At 35.4% G+C, this 27,823-nt stretch overlaps 1 protein-coding gene across 1 annotated transcript; it reads left to right on the top strand.

The window, feature by feature from the left end:
* LOC142350830 (uncharacterized) lies at positions 1–27,773 on the top strand. Its single transcript, XM_075402791.1, has 6 exons — positions 1–118; positions 2,774–2,885; positions 9,236–9,381; positions 18,303–18,430; positions 20,734–20,807; positions 27,462–27,773. The coding sequence occupies exons 1-6, from the start codon at positions 49–51 to the stop codon at positions 27,631–27,633; spliced, it is 702 nt and encodes a 233-aa protein (XP_075258906.1). The 5' UTR covers positions 1–48; the 3' UTR covers positions 27,634–27,773.
* The last annotated feature ends 50 nt before the right edge of the window (positions 27,774–27,823 follow it).

Genomic DNA, 27,823 nt, shown 5'->3' with positions numbered 1-27,823 from the left:
AATAAAACTTATTCAATTTGGGATTTGGCAATAAATAGTGCTGTGATCATGTTGTTGAATAAGTTGAAAACCACAGACAATCATTGGAGAACAATTACAAACTCTGTTACGTTCATAGGTTAGCGTCTCTAAATTTTCTTTTTTAAAAAAACTCATAGCATTATATTAGTATGGGGAGAAACAAATTAGGTGGAAGCGAATGGAATTTTCATAGACATTAGGCAAACACCACTTAAAACACTTGAAAGGGGTACTTTAAAATTCAACTTGACGATGTAAGGCGGTCTAATTCCGATAACTTTTGTCTCCTCGTGCAAATGAGTTAAAAACCACCGTGAATGATTAAGCCCCAAGATTGCGCAATTTATACGAACGATTGCCGAACAATTGCCAACAATTAAACTAAATAGGTCTATATGGTTAAAAATTTGGAAAAAATATGTAAATTTTTGTGAAGATAAAGACGGAGGACAGTTGATTATTTTATTTTGTCGTTTGGATTTTGATGAACCGCCTTAAAGTATTAGTGTTTGTCTAAATTCACAAAGCTTAAGTCGACCATTTTAGCCCACGGTTGCCAAACATTGATCGTGCCTCAGCGAGTTTTCGCGTAGTTTCTCATTCGCTAATAGGGTCTCATATCAATTACGAAAAACGGTTGTATTGTGCAATTCAGTAATTAATTTCTTTTGAAAACAAATTTCCAATGCTTCTGAACATTTCTTTGGGATTTTCCGAATATAGGTCAGGCAAGAGGATCAGACTTAGATTAGACTTACCAAGTCTCAGCCCAGACTTGCATTCAGACTGCCAAGTGTAAAAAGTGACATGATCTAGTTCTGAATCAGTAATGAAATAAGACTTGGATTAAGACTTGCCCAGTACTGAAATTGACTTGGCGTTAGGTCCGGGTCATTTTCTCAAGAAATATAATGCAAAAAAACCATGGTTCATAAACAAGCAAATTGCTCATCAGACTTTGCATGATATGAAATTGTCCCATAACAAGATCTATCATAGGACTACGTCTATTAGGATTTCTTTTAAATTTCGTTTTAGAGATTTTACACTACAGATTTATGCTTTTTGCAAAAAAAATGTACTCAAACAATTGTCTCCATTTCTCTGCAAATCTTCTCTAAGGCATTAAATGCATGTAATTTCAGATCACTCAGGATAAATTTCTAAAGATTAATTGATTGATAAGAGATTTAAACTCCCGGTTACCAATTCTTTACTATAAAAAATTCCACCTCAGAAGTCATGCGGAATGGCCATTTTCCAGACCGGATTCTCATACGCAATAAAACTTCTCTTGATCAGATGTGACACGAGAAGAAATTGTCTCATCTGAAAAGAATTATTTTTATAAGACTAAAACTACTAAAAAATTTCTCTCGCACAATTTGTAGGAGAATTACCGTCTGTCCCATTCACCCTCAGATTACAATAAATTAAAAAATAATATAAAATCAGAGAAGATTATTTCTCTTACTCTGCTATGCACAATGAGAAACTCCTCTTGAAAGATAGTGCATGAAAAAATTCCTCAGAACTTAAGTAATAATACTTTCTCGTGAGATCGATTTTGGTTGTGCTAAATTTTCTTCCTTCAGGTTTAAAACGGTTAGAGAAAAATTATGTCTTCAAAAAAGATAAATTTCTCTTGTCCAAGCGGTTAACTTTTAAAAGGCACAAGAATCTGTTATCCTCACATTCCAAAGTATTTCCATTTTTAAAAAAGGCATGTGCTTCTAAATATGAACCAAAAAATTTACCGCTTTCAATTTTTTCCCTACTGCTGAGCAAGGTTCTTTGAAGTTTTCCAGATTGATCCAAGATCTTTTTTCAAATTAAAAACACAGACCCCCTAAAACACAGGTAGAACATCTTTGACTCGCCAATTTATTCGGATGTATTTTTTGGATCTTTTTCGTTACTACACTTGCGATTACCATGCATTAAATATATTGAAGTTTTGAAATTAAGAGATTGATAGAGGGTCACGCGGAGTATTTCATAAACTTGATAATTGATTCCCGCCAATAGGCCAGCTATTCAGGCTGGAGTGCTATTTATTGATCAGACCCAGCTAAACACAGATCAGACACGATCAGACCAAAACATACAACATTTATCCATGAAGAGAATTTGGCTCGTTTTTAGTAAAAACTATAGTTCAGTTTTACCTCAATTTTAGGTAGATCCATCCAGGCAACAATGCAGGAGACTATAAGCCATGATCAGACATAACCAGACAAAGCACAGCCATGATCACACCCATCCAGAAGATAGTAAGCCATAATCAGACCCACCGAGGCAAAAAAGTACCATTAATTAGACACATCTAGACGATATTTAGCAATAATCATACCCATTCAGATAACAATTAGCCAAGACTGGAACCATCCAGACAATAATCAGCGATGATCAGACATTAGGTCGTTAACGATTAGGCGCAATCTCGTTGATGATCGGATTTTACCTTACTGATAATCATACGCATAGAAACATTGAACAACGCCATCGACCGTGTGATAAAAGCGCACCTCGCCCAACCGATCTGTGCGTTTTTAATGCTCTGATCATTAACTCACACTTCAACGTGAGATAATTTCCTACCTATTTTGCTTCATGGCTCATAAATAATCATATCAAAATACTTCTTTGTTGTTCAGGCTGCAATAAATTACTGTGCATTAAAATATCTGTTTCTCAGCCGTTTATTAGGAATTTTGTGATCAACATCGAACCGGAATTCCTTTGTTTTTAGTGGTTCTGGTTGTTGCGAAAGTGAATGGAGATGTATGGATGTCGTTTGAGAGAACAACTTTCCAACTGGCTGGAAGTGGTGATATCTCAGCTGAGCAGTGTGCAAAATACAGGTCAGTTTGCTTTGAGTTGCCCAAGTCATGATATCTGCTCATTTTAAACATCGAAAAATGTCAGTTGTGACAATACCTGTACTCAAACAAAAGAAAGACACCGAAGTCCAGGCCGGAGTGAAGTGCCAAATCTGATCAGAACATCTTCAAGTGCACGCTTGCGTTTCGTCTGGTCGAATTAAATGGTCTGGGGAAAAGTCTTCGAGCGCCCTGAACAATTGTCTGGAATTGTATCACAGGTATAGATATGTATGGATTATCAGTCGTCTTCGGTGTAGAATGGTGTGATTAGAATTTGTTTCGGTGTGAAATGGTCTCATTAGAGATGAAATCGAGCGCACTTTGAACGAAGCGGCATTTCAAACACACCAGAGTTTGATCAGAGTAAGCTTTGGAGTATCACTCCACAGGTTACTCGCAATTCACGAATGTCTAATCAGAGGAAACTTTGAACGCAGACGTTTTTTGAAACTATTATTGAAATTTTTTTTTGGTTTAAACGATACGCTTTACACAATAAAAAATAGCAAACGTTGCACTTTTTAAGTGGTATCATAATGTGTCTCCTATGGAAATAGATAGTTAAACGGCAAAAATTAAACACATATCGCAGCACATGATTGACAAAAGAATGCAATATAAAAAATTGACTCCCTTGGTTCAAAGAGAGTATGAATATTGTTCCGATCAGACAATTTTGAGCGCACCAAAGTCCGCCCAGGTTCAGGTCTCGCTCGAAATCGCCTCTGATCAGACCGTCCCAGACGAGTGGGACCTCTGATCAAACAGTTCCAGACCGAAGTGACCCCTGATCAGACAAGTTCCAGACCATTGTCCACACGATTTCCAGACAATTGTCCAGACGAAAGTGCGCTTGAAGCTTTTTTCAGACACGTAATTCGAGCGCACCGGGAACATGTGTGCGCTCGAAACTCGTCTGATCAGGGGTCACTTCGGTCTGGCCACCTCGACATGGGCGATCAAAGGCGGTTGCGAACGAATGATAGTCTAGAATTGGCTGGATCAGGTTCGCACGAAAGTCTAGGATTTTCTGGTTTGCTCATGGGTGGCTTTGAATGCATTTCGACCGCAAACAAAGTTGCGCGCGTAAAATAGTCTATTCATCTTATTAGAGGTCAGTTGAGTCTATGACAGTCTGATCAGATGTGTTTTTTTTTCCTGGTACTCAATCTGAGCTGCCTATCTTTGAGTCGAGTTTGGGTACTTCTGTCCCAAATACAGGTTGTATTGGGTCGCAATAGCTTCCAATGTAAAAATGCTCTCAGAGAAATCTTTTTGTCTGAACATAGGACTAAAACATGGTCGGGAAGTTTCATCATCGGTCTGGAGAATGCCTGGAAAGTCTGGAATTTGTGTAAAAAAATACGAAGTGCAGAGCAATTCGATCGAATAAATCAATGAAAACATTTTTATATCTGTCACCAACAATTCTTTGCAGACCATTAAATATTACTTAAAATATCACTTTTTTCCATTTTTTCACAATTGCATGTCCCTGTCATTTTGTGATAAAAACCTTCATAGCAGATTTTAAAAAAAAACGTATATTTATCTTTTTTTCCTTCATAATCAGTGTTATTCAAACCTAACAGTTCCCTTGCAATTAAGGCAACTTGAGCAATTACAAAGGAGAATGCGAGAGGTTTTGCTTTTTGTTACATTTAGTGTCAATGTTTTTTCAATACTTTGCTGGTCTAACTTCAATTGGAACGTGTGTTAAAATTGATCTTTTAGTGTGTTCTTCTTGTGTGAGTCTTATGACTGTCAGAAAAAGTTTGATTAAATTTATTAGTCTTAGTCCCTTTGACTGATCACTTATTGCTCTCTTCGTTGATTTCAATTTTGAGCATTTTGTTTGTCTTTTACAGTGAATCAAAATATCTAAATCAAAATATTCAGTTTTACCAGAAACAACAATAACTAAAAAGATTTTGAAAAATTTCTTTAAAAGAGAAATTTGTAGTATATTTGAATTTTATCCGTGAGAAATCTCTGTAAAATATTTTGACAGAACATCTTCTTGTGTATTTATTTCCATATCGTTGAATAACTGGTCGCACGTAGTATTTCCGTCGTGGTACATCGATTCATTAAAAAAAGGTTTTGTAATTATTGAACGGTTATTTCGAATAATGAACACAGTACCCAGGTTGAGGTCCAGATTCAAATTGATCAGACTCCCTCGAATGCACACCCATGTGTTCCCAGATCAAAATTACAGGGTCTTTGAAGCAGTTCCGGTACAAAATAGTCTGGGCCATGGTCTGATTTAGGTCTTATTAGAGGTCACTTCTGCCTGGAGGGTCTGCTCATAGGTCACTTCGGTCTAAAAGATCTGATCAGAGATGGATTCGAGTGAACTTGAGTCTGATCAGAGGCCGCATCGAGCGCACTTGAGTGTTTTCAGAGGCCACGTCGTGCGCACTTGACTCAGAGCAGTTTTTTTAAATTTTTTCTAATGACTAGGTGGTTATGGTTCCGCAACGGAGAAAAAGAAAAAGATATGTGTTCTGACCAGAGACTCATTTGCAGTCCCTTGCCTCCAATCAGAACGATCAAAACGAAGAGTCCAAAAACTAACTAGTGGTCGATCCCTTTATAAAACGCAATAGCAACCTAAAATTCGAACGATTGTCATAAAATAACTGTCAAACTTCATCTATGGTGCCAGCGAACATAAGCACTGGAAAGCAAATCTTTCAATTTAAAAATTCTTTAAAGTCTTCTGTTTCAAAAAAAAACAATATCGATTTTGAATTGACTTCGTTGAATTTTCTACTGGAGACATCGGTTTTTTGAAATGCACATATTATAACGATACTTAAAGTCTCGTGCGTGTTCAGGTATAGTCTCTGATCTGAGGTCACTTTGGTCTGGAAAATCTGGTCAGAGCTCAAATTGGTCTGCAAAGTACGATCAGAAATAATCGCTTTCTGGAAGATTTGTTCAGAGATCATTTCAGTCAAGATAGTCTGATCATAGCTCAATTTGGGTCTGGACCTGAACCTGGTAATGCAATTCATAATATTGGTGCGTCAAATTATTACTACTAACTCGAAACATTAATTTTATACAAAATTGGTAACATAAGAATCCAGGAAATAGCTTCGGAATTCAGCTCATATACCGTAACTGCAAACACTCCTACTTAACTAAATAGAAATTACAGCCTGGGCCTCCTGTGCTAAAAATAACCAATTCACTTAACTCCTAAGCTGTTATTTCTTACAACAGTTCTGGTGGCCATCTAAGCTTAAAATTACAAATGTTCGACAAACTAATTAGCACTATTACCCTATGATAGCAGTATGATCCATTTTAAATACGTTCTTGACCCGAATGAAAAACACAGTTTTGAAGATATCCCTTACACCTAGTTTGCAGGTTTGTGGCTTATGTTCCTATCAAAATACAATGCTGTATGTTAACTCAACAGACGTCGAAAGTACCATAGTTTAGATCTGAATGTTGATTTAGCCCTTCACTTACGAGCGAAATGTCCGAAATTCTTTTTTGATCCACATTACCTCGCAAACTAGATTTCACACTCTTATTCAAAACAACAAAGTCAACAATTGAATACCGCATTTAAAAGCAGTATGGAGATTCTGGGTTATTGGAAACTTAAAGTTGATTGTATGTGCCATTACATTCTCATATCCTAATTTCATTCTTTTACCTCAAAACACCACATTGATCGGTACTGAAAAGCTTTATACTCCACCGTGTTTTATTTCCAAATCCCCATGTAAACAAAACTCAAGGTCTTCAAGCGTCACTTTATTTGTTACATGATTATGACAACTCAAACTGTTCAGATCCTGAAAACAGGTTACGGATCTTTGCTGCAGATGTCTGATTCCATTTTACGTTAAGTTGTTTAAGCTGTCCGTTTGGGTAAACTGTCCTGTACGATCAAAGTTGGTTAAAACAAAAATGTCTAACACACAATTTTAAAAAAAAGTAAGTGTTTTTTATTGAAGCTCCAAATTGAGAACAGTTGAAAATTGTACAAAACATTAGATTCTACAAAATGAAAAATTTACAATTAGAAAATCTTGGTTCATAAACGATCATTGTTATCAGTTCAACCCATGAAATCATCCATGCAATCACACTAGTTTCCTTCTTGGAAAAATTGTTTGAGGTAAAACTTCCTGTTCTGGGCAATCACATTTTACCCGCCACTGAGGTACGACTAGTACGATAATTCATTAAATTTTGGCTCCCCACTCATTGGGTGAGTCAAAACCTTATCACTATAGATTGTTCCCACTCATGGATGACACACTATTCAACTATTAACTTAACTTCTGCAACAGGGATACAAAGATCTGCTCCCGTTACATATGTGTCTATAATCTCGCATCCCTTGCAAAGAGCATGATTGCAGACCCCAGAATTGCTGTAACAGAAACTGATTGAGATAACCTACTGAAGGCTACCGACAACCCCGCCGGCTGCAAATTTCTGTTATCAGCCCGAGTAGCGATTCGTTTGAGGGTCTTACGAACTGTCTCTGAAAATCCTCCAAACGTTTCGAAAGCCAGAGTAATGAATTGAATTCCGACTTCACTACAATTGTGAGCGTACTGTTCGTACTTCCTGTCCTCAGCAGCTGACAGTGCGAAAACACTCTTCTCCGACGCAATTATAACAAGGCTTGACTGCAAGGGAGAAGTGACGGTAACGTCTAAAGCTGCTGGTTGACCGGCATTCCATACAGGTAAGAAGATATCGCCCGGGCTGGATTTATTGTCAGGTAGTAAACTTTTCTGTTCAGAGAAGGGTGACAAAAGATCTCCCGAGCAAGCTGATATAATTTTGTCTCGTTTACGATCTTGACGAGAGATTATATCAACGCGACCATGGCATGAGACCGCATGGTCGCCCATTACATCTAGAGTCCCAGATTTGCAAAAAGGACATTTTCTCGTTCTCGTACAACTTTACACCCAGTCGATATTTGAGAGCAACACGGAACTCATTGGAAGATAGGTGTTGTCCCAGAGCTGGAATGGGGCTGCAGATAACCAGGCACCAGACTGCGGTAGAGAAATAGATTGCAAGCGAGCTTTTTCTTTTTTTGAACTTTGTTGTCCTAACAAGTTGTCGAAGGCTGAGTTATCAATTTCCTCCTGAGTTTTTCTTTGAGAGGGATATGTCGTCGCAATTTCGCTCAATTCTTCACTGCGTTAACAAATGAGATGTCTTCAGTTGGATTATGGCCTGTTGTTTCTACAAGAACAGAAGATTGAAATAATCTGCTACAAAATTGTTTCAATTTCTAAACAATTGTTCCGAGACGTCCATCTTCTCAGATTCTTCTAAAAATCTAAGCAAAATACTGTTGCAATTATGTCTCCTAGCGGAAAACCGTTATTTGAAAAACTCTTACATGATCTTCGAAGATAATCTTCTAAGACATTGAGTGGTTCCATTTTTCAAAAACAGAAACTAATCTAGGTTTTAATTTGAGGAAAAACTCGATCATGATTTCTAAATATATAAAAACTCTGAATACACGACTGCTGCTTAGAACTTTTAGTCAATTTTTGTCAACACGTCTTGTTGCAGTTCAGATAGCTTTCAGAAAAGCCTATTTTGACCATTAAAAAGCTTATTTCAAGTTTACTAAGCTAAAGAAAAATTTCCTTCTCCTCATAATTGGATAGTAAATTCGAGATAAAGTTTAACGAAATTTAGCTTAATTAGGTTAAACTTCAAGTAAAGTTTATGTTAGCTTTACTTTCAAAAAGTTGAGGTAAATTTTCTTTCACTCAACCGTGTTTAGATTTTCATCGGATTCAAACATAAAAAATTGTCGGTTTTTGTCGGTTTTACTTCGACCAAAACCGATCAAAGCCCTTAAGTTTTTTTCCGTCGTTTTGATCGGTTTTCGTTGGTATTCAAAACGTAAGATGCGTCGGTTTTTGCCGTTCTAAAAATCTTACAAAAAGAACAGTCCTGGTCAGGATTCGAAACTACAACCTCAAGATTCCGCGATAATCGACACTTCTTAAATGAAGCACCTGACAATACCGAAAAAACTACGCTAATCAACACTTCTTACATCAAATATTGACACTACCGACAAAAACCACGAAATCGACAAAAAAAAACTATTCTTCTTGCGTCGATTTCGTCGTCTTTTCTCAACTCGGGCAGTGAACTTAAAATTATTTCCGTAACAGGTTTATCTTGATGTTTTATGTTTATCATGAAGCTATCTTGAAGTTTAACTTATTTGAACCCAGTTAAGCTCACCTCAAGCTAGATCAAATAATTTTAATTCCACTTTTCCGGTTTAAATTATTTGCGCGTTTTAGCGACTACTACTGTCTAAATAACTGGGAGACGGAAGAGAATCGAACTCGCGCCGCCAGCTCAAATGATTTCAGGGAGTTAAAGGAATTGGCAGAAGCTAATTACAGGTGGCTTAATTGGTACAACATCAACAGCGTTGCAGATAACGGTAAGATAAACTGCAATGCGAGTCGAGTATGGAACTATCTTTAAAAAAAATGATGACGTCAACGTGGGTAGGGGTAAATCTTGGCATTAATTATATGGTCAAGATCCTAAATGTACAAACTCAAACTCAAGTTAACGCACGCTATTTTTTTGTATGCTGTGTTGTACTCGGTTATTCTGCAACTAGTCAGTCGAGTAGCAATTGTATCTTCACCAAAACCTACTAAGGCAATTGCGGTGTGATTGCCAACTTAGTATTCACTGGTTGAATTCCGAATCATGAACTGAGCATTCGTGACGCGAACGGCTTTGCATATTTTGAGCTTGCTAATTGAAAACAGTTGACTAATTTTGAATTGCAACTGACTTACAGAGCTGCAAATGAGAGTTTGAAAAAAACGACAAAAATTTGATCAAAAGGAAAATAACAAAATTATGGGCTTGTTCGCACTTCAGAAAGGAAGTACAAGTTTGTTTATAGTAGGAACAGACAGTTTCTTGTCTACCTGGTTGAACACAATTGAAATAATAATCAAATGATACATGACGAAATGAATTAAGATCAACTGCCCTTGAATTGGATAAAAAAATTAAATCTGAACTAAAATACGGTAATGGATATTCTGATGATAATGTATGTCCCGTATGACATTTCCCCTTGTTGGAGAAAAATTAAAACTTATTAAATGAAATCAGAAATTTAGTATTTATTTCCCAGGTATATAATAAAAAAATATTAAATAATAACGTAAAATACTGAGTTTAGAGAGTTTTTGAGAGTTTATTCTGAATTACCTGAACGTTCTTCCGCCTCTAATACAGTCATTTTGAGTGGCAAATTACGGTTTGGATCTTCTGTCCATCTTTCATTTGAGTTTCTCGGAGACGCAACACCAATGCAGGTTGTATCCGAGATTGGAAGTTCTGTTGAATGTCCTTCCGTATTCTGAATAATTTGCACAATGGATTTAGACTGGGAGGCTTCTTTCTGCTTTTTAACTTGCGTTTACTCCTACTTACTGAGGATTTATCGGAGTCAGAAGTGTCGCTGACTTGAATGCTTCTCTTTTCTTTCTGCAAAATGGGAGTTATTTGCGGCCCAGAGAGATTTGTTGGCGGCGCAGATGGTTCTGCTACATGATGTTGTGTAAGTGGTGCCGAGATCGGTACTAGTGGGCTGAAATGCAAAAATTGTGTCAGAAGTGGCCGATTCTGAAATGACTCATTGTGTTAAGAATTGCGTTAGGGGATTCTCATCTTTAAAGCAAGAGCCACGTTACTGGAGGTTGAAAAGCAGGATCAGCCATAAGATACAATACTGATGTTGTCAGGTTGTTTGCAGTTGCGCTTAATTTTCTTGCTCCCCAAACATTTTTAGGAGATCATTTTTATGGTTATTGATTTTCTGCTCCAACGTTTTTTCTGGAATTTTATTTGGTCGTCTGTCGATATATTGACAGAGCTCTGTAACTCTCCAGTTTTCTGTCCCAAATTTGGCAATATCCGAATTTGGGACACGTACCTCCATTCTATTTGGTTCTTTGATGACGCTAGTTGTCGGGCTTATCTTCCCCACTGTGCTTCTTGGGGACAGGACTTCGTATAAGGCATCCAAAATTTTTCTTTTATCAATAAGCTGCATGTATTTTTTGTGCAATCCTGACCTAAAAGCCAATTTCACTTCACAGGATTGGTCTTAAGATACCTTTCAGACCACATTGGCCTGAGCCCTTTGTCTTTTACTTTTTGTTGCTCCTGGTGAGCTCGGGCGTTTGCAGCGCAGATGACTTTCTCGATTTCTACGTCGGAACACATGTCTGTATCTGCCCACTGTTCATCAGTGAGATACGATCCTCCTGGTGGGTTATCTTCGTCTAAATAATATTTAGTTATTTTATTATAATTTATATTTTTATTATTTGATTAAGTGGTAACATTTGAGTGTGATGTATTACAGCGTCTGCCAAAATGTGCTTCAAAAGGTGAAATTTTTGTTGTTTTTTTGTTTAGTTGCTCTTAAACTCTGTATAATTGTATGTATTGAATGTTCAAGATAAAATTTCTGATTTAGATGTGCTTTCATGCATGATAATTGTTGTTTAATAGTTTGAATGAGACATTCGACTAAACCTAATGCTCTATGGTCATTTGCAGGTGCATATATTGGTTCAATATTTTTTAGTACAAATTGTTTCAAATTTTTGCCTGCCAAACATCTAGATTGATCTAATCTCATTGTTCTGGGTACTCTGTGACTAAATATATATTTATATATATATATATATATATATATATATATATATATAAATATATATATATATATATATGCATGTATTAAGAAATTTAATTACATTGATGCGTTATTTACGCCTAGATGCGTTATTTACTCTTTCTACTTTGGGGTATTTTGAGTATCGGTCAATGCTTTTAAGGAAGTATTGTTCTATACCCTTTTCATTAATAATAGGTCCAACAAAGTCTATTGGGATTTCGTAATTCGGTTCAATACATTTAGGTAATGGTGAGCATTTGCTATGCGGAATCACTGATTTTAAGTTCTTACCAATATCCGTGCAGGCTTTGCACTCACTAACTTTAACCAATTTATCTCGGTGGATATATGGCCACCAAATTTTTTGCGCTACTGATAGCATTGCAAAACTACTGGGGTGTATGGAATGGATGTCCTCCAGCACAGCGTCTTTGATTATTGCTATATGCTTATTGATGCACAAGCATCCATGTTTCACACTCATGTCCCGCAATTTTGAATGGATATATGAGCTGATATTCTTCAATCGTTTCTCGTCATTGAGAATGACGCAATCTCCTACATCTTTCAAGATGGCGTCTTTTCCGGTCAAGATTGCCAACAAGATCGTATCAATCAGTCTGAGAACCTCTGCGGTGTCTATGGCACTTGTAGAGGATATTGTTCCAGTATTGGAAGAGGTTTTTGTTCCTTATGTGTAAACATTTGTGCTGGAGAATGAATTATCCGGGAAGGTGACTCGTGCTTTTGTGGAATTGATTTGGTTGATTTAATTCTCGGCATATTGGACATAGCTTTCAAAGGGTGATTTTTTTGAGTTATGAATGCTGAGTCGATTTTGGTCAAAAGCGAGATACTTAGATATTTGAGGAATTTGTGGTGATTATTTGAGTTGTTATCAAATATGGGCTTTATTGGGCTTAATTGTTTAGATTGCTCAAATTCTTTACTCTCTGACTTTTACAGCGGAGATGCAGCAAATTTGTTAATGGAATGTGATTTATGCAATGACAGATTAATTAGTGCAAACTGTTGTTTAGAATTTTGAAGAGATATTTGCGACGCGTTTTTAAGTGGGGGTTAATGGATTTATTCTGATCTGCCAAATGCATTGCAAATGGTAATTAAGTATTGAGAAATGGTGATTGTGATGCAATTGCTGTAGGCCGATTTTTCGGATGGTCATGAATTAAATAAGGTGTTTGCGATGCGATTACCCTAAATTTTAATAAGCTATCTGATTTTTGTACTGCTTGTAATTTATGTTCGATTAGGTGTTTGAAAGAATCCCGAATTTTGGATGTCGTTGCCACAACAAAATGTTCATCATACGACGAATTTTTATTAGCTTCGGCAAAAAGATAGCGATGTAGTCTACAGGACCCATCTTTGCTCCGAGCATATGTTCAATCGTGATATTATAGGGAAGTAGGCGGTCAATCCAACTAGAAAGACGACAATTGTAGGATCTGTTGGATCTATTTTCCCTTAGGATTGATAGTAAAGCGCGATGGTCTGTTATTACAGTGAAGTCCTTTCCGTAGAGGTAGTATTTAATGTAGTCGATTGACCAAATGACTCACAATAGATCTAGTTCATTGAAGCTGTATCGTTCTTCTGTGGGATTAAGAAATCGTGATACAAATGCTATAGCTTTCCATCCATCAGAATTGTTTTGTTCAAGGGCGGCACCCAATTCAGAACGGGAAGCATCACATTTTACACGAACATCCAATTTGTGATTATAACGGCTATTTTTGGTGCTTGCAGCATTTTTTTATTTCTTAATGTTGAAATATTTATTGTTCTTCAATCCAGAGAAATTTAGCGGATTTTCTTAGAAGTGTTATAATGTCTTATACAGTGTACTGGCTCCAAGAAAGATCTTAGGCGTTTTAATATTGTTGGTGGTGGTATTTCTAAAACAGCTGGCGTTTTGTTTTCTAGTGGAAATATACCAGTTTGGGTAAATTTGTACCCAAGCTATTCAATTTCTGTTTTTTTTGCGAAAGGGCATTTTTAAAGAAAAAGTCTTGCGGTTGTCACCACCTAATTTTTTAAGGCATTTACTGATATAACTAAGGTGATCGGATTCTGATCCTGTGCTAACACTAATAAAATCGCCAAGGAAGCAAGAGGTGTTTTGAAGGCCTACAAGTGTATAGTCTATTGTTTTTTGAAATTCAGCTGGCATGTTATTAAGACCGTAAAATCCAGATTTAAATCTATAGGTGCCGTTGGATTCTCAACAAATGATATTGAAGTTACAGTTTTTAGCGGTGTCTTTGTGCAATTGTAACTGACTATAGACATATTTGAGATCTATAGATGAAAAATATGCTTGTTGTTCGTTTTATGTATTTGTAAGATGTTGTGAAACTGAATCTATTAACTTTTCAATGTTGAACCTTTTTTTTGCGAATTGATTTATTTAATAAATTTAGAATATAATACTAATTTTCAGATTGATCTTTCTTCACTGTGATTACTATCGGGGATATATGGTGTTCATCAGAGGAGCTAGATAATTTTTCAATATGTTCTTCTTTTTGTAGACCATCTAACTCGACTGTAATGAGTCTTTGAGAAGCAAATTCTTCAGACTAGGTACGAAAATTGCGACGCAATTGTCTGTTTTTTTGTTTGCATTTAGAATTATCAATATTGTTAACACATTTACCTTTTTTATTTTTTGTTGAACCACTGCCAGGACAAGACTGTTGAAAAGATCTCACCCAATGATTAGTTTGTGACCGTCCTCCACAACTGTTCAGCGAACTTCTTCACAGGTCCAATTATTGTATGTGACTGTTTTTGCAAAATTTCCGCGATATTTGATCAGTTCATTCGAATGTGTTTGGGATTTTTGTCTTGTTTCGTAGTGGCCCATCTTGCTAGTGTTGCAGTTTTGAGGATTCTGTCAGCGAGAGTTTTGGTGATGAGACCACACACACTGCCTGAGTCAATCATCGAATTTGCCAAGATGCTCCCGTATTGACATTTTTCGTTGAAGCGTTCTAATTGGTTTGCAGTATCACTGAAGATATCTGCCACATAGTCATCAGAGTCACTATCGTAGTTAGAATCATAGACATGATTATAGAGTTGTTGATAACTTGTTAGACAATTGACAGATTCCTCATCATTGCTTTTAGTGGTATTTGTATCAGTCTGGTTGACATTTGGTTGCAGAGGTTTTGGCGTTTGGGTGTGTAATTTTTGTGGTTTGCGACACTCTTGTGCGAAATGTCCAAAAATTTCGCAATTATTACATTTCTTACCATTTGCGGGGCAAAATTGGTGATATTTCTGGCTCCAGCGTTTACCGCAATTAGCGCAAACGCTAGTATTTTGAAAGTTTTGAGGGACAGTTGGATAGCGAGTAAAGTCCTTTCGTGCCTGCTGGAAATTCGCGTTGCGATTGCTTGCTTGGAAATTATTAACCATGCTGACCGATGAGAGCGTTTGTATTCAAATTCTGATTTATTTTCTGTTGATTTTGCGACCCCATTTCTATGTGTATTGCACCTTCAAGAGCTTTGATTGACAATACCGTCTCTTTGAGGAGTTCTCTTTGAGTGTCATGATCTTGCATGTTGAGTATGAAAATGATCTTGCAATTAGAGTTGTATTCTTCATCCCACAAAATACAATTTTCTGCTTGTTCAGTGAGACGTCCATCTAAACTTTCCACTGACTCACCTTTCCATTGCTTAGGAGAGAAGAATAGGATATAGGTGATGTTTTTAGCTTTCATGATTAAATCCTCCATCACTCGCCAAATTTCCTTTAACGGCTCTTTTTCGATTTGGAAGTGGGCGTGCTTGCTTTTATAAATGCGACAACCCTTGGTTCCAATACATAGGTAGAAGAAAGATGCAGCCTTTTGTTCGCAGTGTTCTCAGGGTTTATTCCCCTCACAAAATACCAATTTCATCAATCTTCTTGCATCTATTATGACAAGTTACCCTTTATTGTTGGTTAAGGACTTTTCTGTCCCTTTCAATTGCTTGATTATGACTTTCCACAGGTTCTTCATATACTGGTTCACGTGGGTACTTGACCGCTGGAGGTAGTCCACTAAGCAAGTTTTGCAATCTCCTCTTTCGCCAACAATGGCAATTTCCATTGTTTTGTCCATTTGTCCCACGAAAGTGGTTGTGCGATAGTAGGTTTCTCTATGAAAGCGTCGTTGTGAAGAGGATTGTTCCGAGAGTCGATTGCTGACAGCGCCGTGTTGTACTCGGTTACTCTGCTCCTAGTCAATCGAGTAGCAACTGTAGTTTTACCAATTGACTACGGCAATTGCGGTGCGATTGCCAACTTAGTATTCACTGGTTGAATTCCGAATTATGAACTGAGCATTCGCGACGCGACTGGCTCTGCTTATTTTGAGCTTGCTAATTCAAAAGCAGTTGATTAACTTTAAATTGCAACTGACCTACAGAGATGCAAATGAGAGAATGGAAACAGAATGATGAAAGATAGATCAAAAGGAAATTAACAAATTTATGGGCTTGTTCGCACTTCAGAAAGGAAGTAGAAGTTTGTTTATAGTATGAACAGACAGTTTCCTGTCTACCTGGTTGAACAATCATGAATTAATAATCAAATGATACATGACAAACTGAAGTAGATCAACTGCCCTTGAGTTGGATGAAAAGATTAAATCTGAACTTAATTTCGGTACTGGATATTCTGATGATAATATCAATCGCTTATGGACTTGGCTGAGTTTGCTCTCTTGGAATTTGGTTACGTTGAATTCAAGCTACATCTTTTATATCCTGAATTTCAACAAAATTGATTTTCTTATTTTTACGAAACTGCGTTAAGTTCTAAAACAAAATCTGGTTGTAACCGAATTTCACAATCTGGTAAACAAAAACCACAATACTTAAATACGTAATATGTATTAGTAAATTCCAGTGTTTTGTGACTAATATAACAATAGACTTAATTGCAATTGACTGTAATTGGGCTAAATCGGAATTAACATTGGTTATTAAAGTTGAGTTTAAATTTTAAAAAAAGCTCTTTAAACTACACTTCAAAGGGAATTGCGTTAGGTTAAAAGCAGAAATCAAGTTAAAAACTTTGCAGCACGGATTCTTCCTCAATTCTCAAAAATTCTAATATTTTAAAAAAAATGAATACGTATTTTCCGAATGTGACCTAAATCTGTAAATTTCATCTCAAGTCCCATTTATTAATATAGCAAAGCGGAAATAATTTACAAATTCTGAGAGATCTGACCAAACAAATGAGCCTTTCAGCTGCAACGTATCACCTGATTTGAAGATTTACTTAAATGCCATCGGTCCAACCCAATTGTACCACATTTTCAGCCCACTATAATTGCTTTAAAAAAACAAGAAAACATAACGCAAATAACGCATTCTCAAAATATAACTTAAAATCTGTTGAAATATTTCAATTTTAACAATCCCTGACTGTTGAAAAAACATCTTGTCTCCTAATACCATAGTCGACAAAAAATTCCTAAAAGAAAAAATTCCTAATTCTTAAAAGACCCTTCCATTACTGTCAAACTGACAACAATCGTGCGAGGCAAACTCAGGCAAATTTGCACTAAAATGTAAGTAAAGACCACAACTTATGTTAATACATGAGTTCTGAATACCTATGTGAATTACTCACCTACTTTCGCGACTTTGAGGGAATTAAAAAATTGTGTGAATTCACAATTTCGTAAATGTTAATTACAGCCCCCATAGAGCACCTATTATAACTGGTACAACAATATTGTCAAGTAAACATTAATGGCAAGATTATAGCGAAAAAAATCTTTTATATTGCAAATGTTTTTTCTAAAATATTGCGGCACAAACTTTTAAGTTTATCCTGCACGAGTACCTGAAAGTTTGCATTAAAGCATTTTGAACTTTTGCTCGACCTCGATTCTGCTATATTTGTCTTATTTAACTCCGCCCTGGTCTTTCGACAGTCCTGAAGAGAGAGGAGGAAATGAATACCATCAGCAAATTCAAAAGATTGTTAAATGGTGTTTTCAATGAACTGGAGAATGAAATTGTACTGTATTTCTAAGAGGGTAATTTCTTTAAATTTATTGCGTATTTCTAAGAGTGTAATTTCTCTACAATTACGCTCTTCCACTCTTTTCCCTAATAAAAAAAACGACTAAAGAGTGTAAATTTTTAGAGTGCAAAACGAGTGGAGTAAAGAGTGTAAAGAGTGGAGTAAAGAGCAAAGATTGTAAAAAAATTGTAATTTTCTCAAAATTACACTCTCACACTCTTTCCCCCTCTATTATAGAGTGGAAATTGCTTTTCAGCCTTATTCTCGCTTAATAACGGTGGAATACGGGTGGACACCTCGGCCCGGGTAGTTACCATAGCAAGATCATATATAAAGCGGACTTTTTATTGACTTTTATGGACCTCTTATGGTTCGCTTTAGGGTAAGTTTGGTCAATCCTGATTAGGTAAGCATAATACAATAGCGAAATTGCCCTTTTCGCGATTCGGTACCAGCTTTGGGGAGAGATGAAGAATTGTGCGATAGAAACTTGGTTTGCCGCTGCCCCATTGTTTACTCATAATTTCTCAATTATTGCACTATATTACTCAGACAGACTGAGTAAATTTTGCTTGTTTAATTGTGTTCAGATGCTTGTTGTCACTATCAACTTCAGCAATATTGGATTCAGGGTCAGTTGAAAGGATTTTCACCACAAGAGTTTCTGGACAAGATGTCTGACTTCAACAGTCATAATAAGCACTTGAATTATGTGGTTGTAAGTAGTTCACAAAATTTGGCATCTATTATTAATATAAACATTGTACTTTCAAATTTCATGACCTCGCCGCAAGAAAAGACAAAAATCTGGTGGGGGGCTCCAGCATCATATACTCTAGTCGAGATACAAGGAAAGACGAAATTGTACATAAAACATCTGCAAGATTATTTTGCTTAATGAAACCAAATTGCTGGCACGAGGTAAAGTTCGTCATGCAAAAACACAGTTTTTGAACATTTTTTGCAGACTAATGAATGATTAAAAAATACGAGAACCATACACTTACCGTCATTTGTCGATTTGGTTTTCAAGCCGAATCTTTTCAAGCTTATCATTGAAGGACTATTTTCGAAAACTATTGGTCGCGAAAATTATTTCTTTGGAAATTGAAAGATTTAGCATTAAAAATGGTTTCTTTCTTTCTTCGAAACACGTTCGGCGTAGTAATAAGGACGTGCAACTTTGTCAGGCTTAAATCAAAGAGGTGTAACTGAGTGCACCTAAAATCCCATAGTCAACTACAGTCAGGCATATTTTTGGTACCAAATTAAGGTTTAATATAGAACCTAAAATATTATCCGATTTCGAACACAAATTCAAATTCGGCTCAATATAATTCTATTTGTATACTTGTCGAAAAAAGTGATTAACGGAAAAGTTTTTAACGGGTCGGGCAGGTTCGTTTCTGCTATCTTTATTCCTCTCTCTCTCTCTCTCTCTCTCTCTCTCTCTCTCTCTCTCTCCTCTCTATCTCTCTCTCTCACACACCCTCTCTCTCCCTCTCCTCTCTCTCTCTCTCTCTCTCTCTCTCTCTCTCTTGTCGGCTCATGGTCTTTCTATAAGTGTTGAGAGAGAGAGAGAGACAGAGTAGTAAAAATAACAGAAAAAAACTAGCTGGACCCACTAAAAAGCTTTTTTTGTTCAGCTTTTTTTCGAGAAGTACACTTATAGAAAGACGATGAGCGGAATTTGAATTTCTGTTCGCATTTGAAATTATGATTAAATTATACATAAGAATTTAGGTGTACTCAACTTCTTTTGTTGTGATATCACTTTCTATTTGAAGATAATTGGCCGCTTCGGCTTGAAAAAAAGTTGTAAATGGGATGCCATGATGTTTGAATTGCATAGAGCACAAATTTATTTCAATTAATGAATTTTAATATTAATCAAAAAGTTGCACTATTTGAATATCAGCGTGACGCTCGATCTTGGACTTGAGTCTCAGAGCATTTTAGCTCTGGACCAGCATATTGAAGAGTAAAAACATCACTCAATTCTGAAAAAATGTATTTCCGGGATATTTTAAGTTTCTTTATGTGCAGTTTTTCTTCATTGTGGTTGTATTGAGGTCATAGAGTTCGACCAGGTTAAGTTTATCCTGTTTGGTCTGAAAATTAGTCGTACACCAAAAGTAAGTCACAGTAGAATAAGGTACTTTTGTGGCTTATAATTGGTAATTACTATATTTAAAAACATATTCTTTATACTTAAGCTAGTTTGTAGCTGAGTGGCTACGACTTGATTCGCAAATTAAATGTAACAAGTACCCCCGCAGAAAGTTGAATCGCATATAAAGCAGACCTTCTTGGCGGCAGTTAAGCTGAACATATTGCTTTTCATGAAGTAACTTTTACTCAAAAAAACAAGACTAGCCAGTGTAAGTTGTTACATGAACACAGTACTGGCCATCCAGAAAAGACAATATGTCTCTAGACTCATTCAGCGATGATTTTATCTGCCAGCAACCTCCTTTTCGTCTCATAAAAAATTTTGTCTAATTTTTTGTCTAATAAAAAATTCTTTTTTCTGTCAACTTTAAATTTTTATAATTCTAATTTGAGCACAAATAAAAATTTCTTCAATTTAGCAGGCTAGAAAGAACTGGCGGTTTTCGGAACCAGGTGTATTTGGTTGTTACCAATTTAATCATTGAAGCTTTTCAAATAACATTTGTTGAATAAGCACTTTTTGAATAACAAATGATGTTTGTATGACCCAGAGTCTTGTCCTTCTATGTTTTGTCAAGAATGAAGTTTTGTATCAAATCAGCAGATCATTGGGAACAGGATCATTTCAAAAATGCAGGAACTTTACCAGATCTTAAGAACACTTTTTTACCGATTCCTCGCTTAGAGATTTTGTTGCTTTCGTTCGACAATGATTTCCAATACAGCCAGACACCGGGAAAGTAAGAAAGTTTTCTGGTTGAGCTATACTAACACGGTCAAAGCAAAAGAAGTGCAACTGAAGTTCAGCATTCAATATTCTTCTCAAGATAATCTTTTTTATTTGTTTAGGCGCGATACAACTCAAGTTTGTGTGTTAATGTCATCTACAGACTTGGGTATGGGTCACCAACTCAGATTATCAGGTTTGTAATATACTATATCGAGCAGTTTTATGATTTAAACCTTGCTTTAGTTTTTAAAACTTTGCCGCATCAAAACTAGATGGTAGAAAATGCAGGACGTAACCATTCTTAGTAGAGACAATTTAGCAAAATGCGACAATATTCAACTCAATTACCAAAATTATCAGATTCTTAGACGCAATTTCTTGATTGTATATCCAATTTCTGTCAAAGCCCCATTAAGTTCCTTCAAAAAAGATTATAAAAATCTGGCCGCCAAAACATAATTCCCTGATTAAAAAGAGGTTGGCAGCACATAATTCATCTCAAATTTTGTCTGGATCTGGAATAGATTTTATGCGCTTTTAGTGAACTGCTTTCTCCGAATTTTAGCGAATTTTGATAAAAATTAATTCTCATCAAGATAATTCGTCATTTTTTAATTGTATTTTTGACTGCGTTCAAATAAAATACTTCAAGCATAAGCTGAAAAACACACTTTGAAATTGAAAAAAAAAACATCGCTAGGTACTAACAACTACCAAACAAAATGGGAGTACTTGATCCAATATTTTTACAATATTTCTCTTAATGGATATAATTAGTACCTATTATGATTATAATTTGGAGCCTGGCAAAAGAAATGTCTTTCGCCGTGACCTTCTCCGCTTGTCTGAAATCAAGTTCAGAAGCACAACATAGATGCCAGGATTGAACTCTAACTCCCTCTCAGATTAGCACTCCAGAGATATTTCACTCGAAATGCCAAAAACTATCTCCCTCTAACTGTGTTTCAACCAAAATTTTTAATAAAAAAAATAAACAAACAGTATCCCTGGTCGAGGTTTGGCGGTGAATTTTTGTACGAAATGCGGTGAAAAGAAAACAATTTTCATCGCGTCTTTCTTATATCATTTTGCGATGAATGCGGTGATTCGCGGTGAATTATTTATTTTCACCGCGTTCTCTGTATTCTTACAAAAAAAGATTCATCCCTACACGGGTTCGAACCTCTGAACTCCTGCTTGCTTTCAACTGCTTAATCCACTGCTGCAACTTGCACGTAATATTTAATATTTAATATTTCTCGTGAACTCAAGTCTGATTGAGTAAACGTTGCGAAGCAAATGCGCTGAATTTTTGTAAGAAATGCGGTGAATATTGCGGCGATTTTTTGTAAGAAATGCTGTGAAATGTGGTGAATTATTTGTTTTCCACCGCATTCACCGTTTTTACCGCATTTCTCACATTAATTTGCAACAAAAGTCGATGCGGTGAATTTTTGTAAGAAATGCGGTGAATTTTCGGTAAACTTTTGTTAGAAATGCGTTGAAAGGCGTTGAAAAAAAAATTTTCACCGCGTCTTTCTTACATCTTTTTGCGGGAAAGCGGTGAATTGCGGTGAATTATTTGTTTTCACCGCGTTCTCGGTATTCTTATAAAAAAGCAACTTCCATATACGGGTTCGGATCTCTTACCTCCCTCATGTTTGCAACACTTTTTGCCACTGCGGCAACTCTCACTTATTTATATCAAATTTCTGGAGAATTTAAGCAAACGTTGGAAAACAAATGCGGTGAGTTTTTGTACAAAATGCAGTGAAATTCGCAGTGAATTTTTGTAAGAATTGCAGTTAAATGTGGTGAATTATTTCTTTTCACCGCATTCATTGCTCTCAACGCATTTTTTACATTAAATTGCAACACAAGAAGATGCTGGGAAATTTCGAAAAACAGCTGTGATTTTTGCGGTGAATTTTTGTAAGAAATGCGGTGAAATGCGGTGAATTACTTTTTTCACCGCATTCACCGCTTTCACCGCATTTTTTACATTAATTTGCAACAAATGTCGATGCGGTGAATTTTTGTAAGAAATGCGGTGAATTTTGCTGTAATTTTTTGTAAGAAATGCGGTGAAATGCGGTTAAACATTTATTTTCACCGCATTCACGGCGATTACTGCATTCCTTACAAAACTTCACCGCATTCACTGCATTTCTTACAAAAATTCATCTAAAAAACCCGATCCGGGGTACAACAACTCAAAGCCCGATCCGGATCAAAGTGGCGCATTGATCTGCGGAGTAGCAAATAAAAGAATAATTAAGTCAGTACAAAGACAGCAAAATTCTCTTGAGAATTACCTTTCGTGAAAGATAATGTGAAAAAGTTAGTTGCTTAGATAATCAAAATAATTTAGCATTAATTTTCGAACTGCATCTTTGCGAACCATAGAAATTATGAGTGCGAGTCCTTAGACAGAATCCTCAACGTGAAATATCACACAAAAAGAATTGGAAAATCACAGATGAAGGATGAGCGGAGGAACTGGCATCAACTTACAGGAAACAGCAGAAAAAATCTCTGCAAGAATTATTAAATTAGATGAAAAAAATTGAAAATTTGATAGAGTTTGATATAACTACCATAAATGAATCGCATTTGGCGTAAAGAAATAGAAAATTTTTTATAGACTCTTAGAATTATTATTGTTGAATAGAAAGATTTCTACTTAAGACACGAAAAACAGGCTGTATAGCCTTATTTTAACTTTTGGCTCTCCAACGATTCATTAATATTCGAGATATATTTCAATAGAGATGGCAAATTCATTGCTAATACAGTATCAGGGGCATACTACTTATCTATATGCGACTAAGATCGCCAGAAAACAAGTTCGAGAATAATGGATTGAGCCAAAAGGAGGCAATCAAAAAGATTAGAACTTGTTAAATCCAAAGAAATTTGAATATCGTTCAACCCTTCACCGAAATTTTCAAGAGAAGGTTTTCATAATGTCAAAACGAAAAAGAAACACTGATTTCAGAGGTTTGGTGTTATTAGCAAACATATTAATACGACTAACAAAAAAACAGTGTAAGGTTGCATGTATCGACATTTATTATCCAAACTATTAACCTTAAATCAGCTAATATTGAACCTGAAATCAATCCAAGTCACATTTGAGTACATCGTCAGTACATTTGTCAGTTACACCAGAATATACTTCATCAATTAAACAAAATTTAGAACGGTTATTGTGAAAAGATTTTTTCCGTCGTCGTAATTCCTTCGTAAAATTGTTTTAAAACTACTTGGGAACTGAAAAACTTATTGTTGACTTCATTTACTTCTTTTATTTGGGCCTAAACAACATATTATACGTTATTACCTAGTTTAGTGGGGGATGAACTATATACTCTATTGGGTTTTTTGTTCAACCAAATTGAGCCCATCAATATATTCATCGTACAGGATTGTGAATGGTGTCATTAGAAATTTTTTCAAGTTTGTAAATTCAAATTAAAAAGGTTTTTCTGAAATTCGCTTTTTCCGAGGAGTTACGGAGGTTTAAAGAACCGTAAACGAGAGCCTAACTTCCGTTATTTTGTTCACACTTTTCGTAATTCACACACGATTTCTTCATTGATTTCCTTCATTGATTTTAGGTTTAAAGATAGAAGAGAGTAGGTGAATTGCTATAAACAACTGTTTTGGCATACTTTAATGCTAAACTTTTGAAAATAACATTTTTCACTTTTTTCATTAAAAATGACCTCAACTACGCCCATTTGGCCCACTTTGTTCAGTTTGAGTGGTGGTGCAGACATTAAAACTGCTGACACAACATTTTTTATTTATAATGAGCTGATTTTACCTCCAGTTCCAAAGAAAAATCTCAGGAAAGAAGTTTTTTGCGGTCCTTCAAAAAATTAAACCGACATTTATTTTGAAAAATGTGTTGCGGTTTTTTACGTAATTGTTTAGAACAACAGAGTTTTTAAGCAGCCGCGCGGCGATAGCCAGGCCAGTTTTTGTCTCAACGTTGATTTTTGCAAAACAAAGATTCTGATTGTATTTTGTGCATTTTTCATTCCAATAAAAAAGTCTTTTTTCATCTAAGGTTCACTTAGAACGGAGTCCTTTCAAGTTCAAATGTTCAAGGTTCAAATAAACCATAGTTTTTTTAGCTTAGAAAAAAGTTTTAAAGGGTTTCTAATTAAATCTTTCTTTTTGCCAGCATTTGATGTTCTTTTTGCGGTCTTGTGACTGAGTTTCGTTATTCAATTGTACTAATTTAGTATCGAAGGAGCCGTTTAAACAATTATCTAATGCTTTTAGTTAACCCATAATTGTTTTTTGGTAATGAAACTCAATTTTATCATAAATAAATTATTAGTTTTTGATATTATGACTTTTTGGTCAAGTTTGATGTTTCAGTAACAATGGGGACCTTTTGTTGTAATGAAGAAGCAGAAGGAATATGTCCGGCCTACTTGTAGAATTTTACAGTTAAAAAATTAGTAAAGTTGTAATGGGGTCCTAGAAGTTTTTTCGAAGTACTTTTGCTTTTTTGTTTATTAGGTTAGCTGCATACCAGAGAGAGTTTTATTTAAACTCTATTTTTGACAGTTCAAAGTTATTTTCAAGTGGAGGTCAATTTAATTTTTTCAGCGCACAGCTTTTGGTTTTTTGATTTCATTAATACTTGCAACAAATTGTTCTGGAAAATTGAGTTCTGACTGTATGAATTGCTAATCTGTAGTCTTTTGAGTAAGTCTCAGTAATGACATGAAAAATTAGTTTCCTAAGCAGCAGTGATTTAGTTGTTCTTCCAGTTCTAAGTAGAAAGCTTAAAGTCTAACGCTTTTAATAAAAATTGTTTTGAAAAAAATAGCAACGGTAATTTTAGATTTCCGAATTGCAATCTTATTTCTACAAATTTTCAGCAAGGTCTCAGTAAAGAGAGAAATTTCTTTCTTTTTCAAGTGAATCACAATGGAGTCACAATTGCAGTTTTTTTAAATAATCGTTTTTTAGCATTGAATATAGGAGTTTTCACAATTTTTGGATATTTTCCAATTATCGAGGATCCCTTGTGCCGTCTTGCTCGGTTATCACATAAATGGCACAGTCGCATATCACCTTAAATGACATGATGTAACATACAATTGTTTTATTCAGTATTTTTAGTGAATATATATTGAACTTTAGGCTTATGGACACCTTTTGCAAGTCAAAATTGAATTTGCTCCTTTTGCCCTAATTTGCTTTTTTTGTAGTAGTATGACATTTAGAATGATTAAATTTCTCAATCGATATGTATGAAGGTTACAATGCCACTTGTAAAAGAAGGCAAATGGCAAATGAACAAACATACAAATTTCAGAGCAGTAATATTGTTTTTTGTCTTCAACAATATTTGCATAAAATTGTTCGTGAAACTTTTAGTTCTGTATTTATTCAGTATTGATGTTTGGTCTATTGACTTAGACTCACTATTGACGAGCATAAATGGCTTCCTAGGCAAAAACAAGTTAAATTTTATTCCAATTTCAGTTGAAATTTTAAAGTTGTTATGGCATAGGCTTTTAAAAAACCTGTTTTCAAGATATAAACACAGTGATAATAGTATGGTTTTCCGATTTCAATCTTGTTTCCGAAACTTTGCGGCTTAATCTCAGCAACAAGAACTGTCGCATTTTTTAGTCCAATGTAAAAAGTCTTTCTTGCAGTTTTTATTATTAAATAATGGTTTTTTGGCGTTAATACTACGAGATTTACATAAATTTTTTTATCTCTTGATATTTTCCAATTTCTAAGGTTGTCTAGTGCTCTTTTTCCCGTCATCACATTAACGGCATCAAAATGACAAATTTTGTATCACATTTGTTGCTCTGAAAAAAGGTGCAATTGATTATATTCAATATTTTATTTTTTTTTGTGATAAGATTTTGATCTTATGGGCTTCGACAATGTGTCTGCGCGAAATTAAAGTGCGTTTTTAAATTTTGCCTATATTTGATCTTTTTGTTGTAATCTGACAACCTTGATAATGATCGGTCTCAATTATCTTGTATGAAATCAGTTGATAGCTAATTGGTTTCTTGACTCTGAATTTAATTGTTTTCAAACAGTGTAAACAAGTTTCTTCTATTTTTGCCCTTTTGTTTTGTGTCTACTTGTTAATTATTTTCATTCAAACAGGACCCTTATCTTTTCTGGGTAAATAGAAACCGCTTGGTTTAATATACTTTTTATTTGATACTATTTTGACTTCCAAAATTCTTTAATTAAATAATAGACATTGAGTTTTGATCGTAAGTAATGCTTTTTGTTTTCAATTGAATTTGTTGTTTGTCTTACTCTCATTATTGACAGGTATCTTTGGCCATCTAATGAATTATTACTTTATTTGTATATTGCTTCGAGCTCAAAGCAATTTTTTAAAGAGATAAACAAAGTATTTCCGAACAATAAGTGATCTCTACCTCATTTGGTGAAAAATTAAGTTAAAAAATTGATTAAGCAGTGTCCTAGCATTATGTGCAAACGTACTTTACCGAGCCTCCTTATTATTATTGTTTGTATTATTATTTTAGGCATATGTCTAAGTAGTTTAAATTTGATCAAAACCGTTTGGAACTAGCAACCCTGGCAAATCCAATCAGACCATTACGGAGGCAAAAGTCCAGTGTCGCTATTCACGATAAAAGTTGACCATTTGTTTCATATTTCAATAATATGGCCGCAAAATCTTTCTTAATACATGTAATAGCGGCCTGTTATAATTTTGTACTTGGCACCGAAAGAATATACTATTACAAAATTTTGCCGCCAATTTACCCAATATATCATTTTGGCATGAACGCAGGTACATGATCGCATTTTTTAGCTCACGTTCTGGAATCATTCACAACGAGCGGCCTTTCATAATAGTACCCAGCCAGGTGGGAGATACGGTGGCCTTGATCCATACACCGTTTCATGATCTTAGAGAAGTGCTCAATTTTGATTGGTTCAAGGAGAACTACATTTGCAGAGATCATCCCGAAATTTGCTATTGACGAATGACGCATGCTTTTAATGAAAACATGGCAAATTATATAATTTGTTTTAACCACAATTCTGTTGAGCAGGCAAAATTAACTTAAATTACATGGTTGAGCAGTGAGTACCCTAGTCGAGACCTGGAATTATTAAAAGACCGTCCTCGACAGATTTAAGGTATGAAAAGACTGTCCTCGACAGATATTG

This window comes from Convolutriloba macropyga, chromosome 12, assembly GCF_964194025.1.
Source record: "Convolutriloba macropyga chromosome 12, txConMacr16.3, whole genome shotgun sequence".
Lineage (NCBI taxonomy): Eukaryota > Metazoa > Xenacoelomorpha > Acoela > Convolutidae > Convolutriloba > Convolutriloba macropyga.
The sequence above is the reverse complement of the archived record's forward strand: the minus strand, read 5'-3'. Positions and strand labels throughout refer to the sequence as shown.

Excerpts from the sequence above, each read along its gene's own strand:
- LOC142350830 (XM_075402791.1), top strand. The coding sequence starts at position 49 with ATGTTGTTGAATAAGTTGAAAACCACAGACAATCATTGGAGAACAATT. Across the intron at positions 9,382-18,302 it reads CAACAGCGTTGCAGATAACG|ATGCTTGTTGTCACTATCAA; the intron begins GTAAGATAAACT and ends AATTGTGTTCAG. Across the intron at positions 18,431-20,733 it reads AGCACTTGAATTATGTGGTT|GCGCGATACAACTCAAGTTT; the intron begins GTAAGTAGTTCA and ends TTATTTGTTTAG.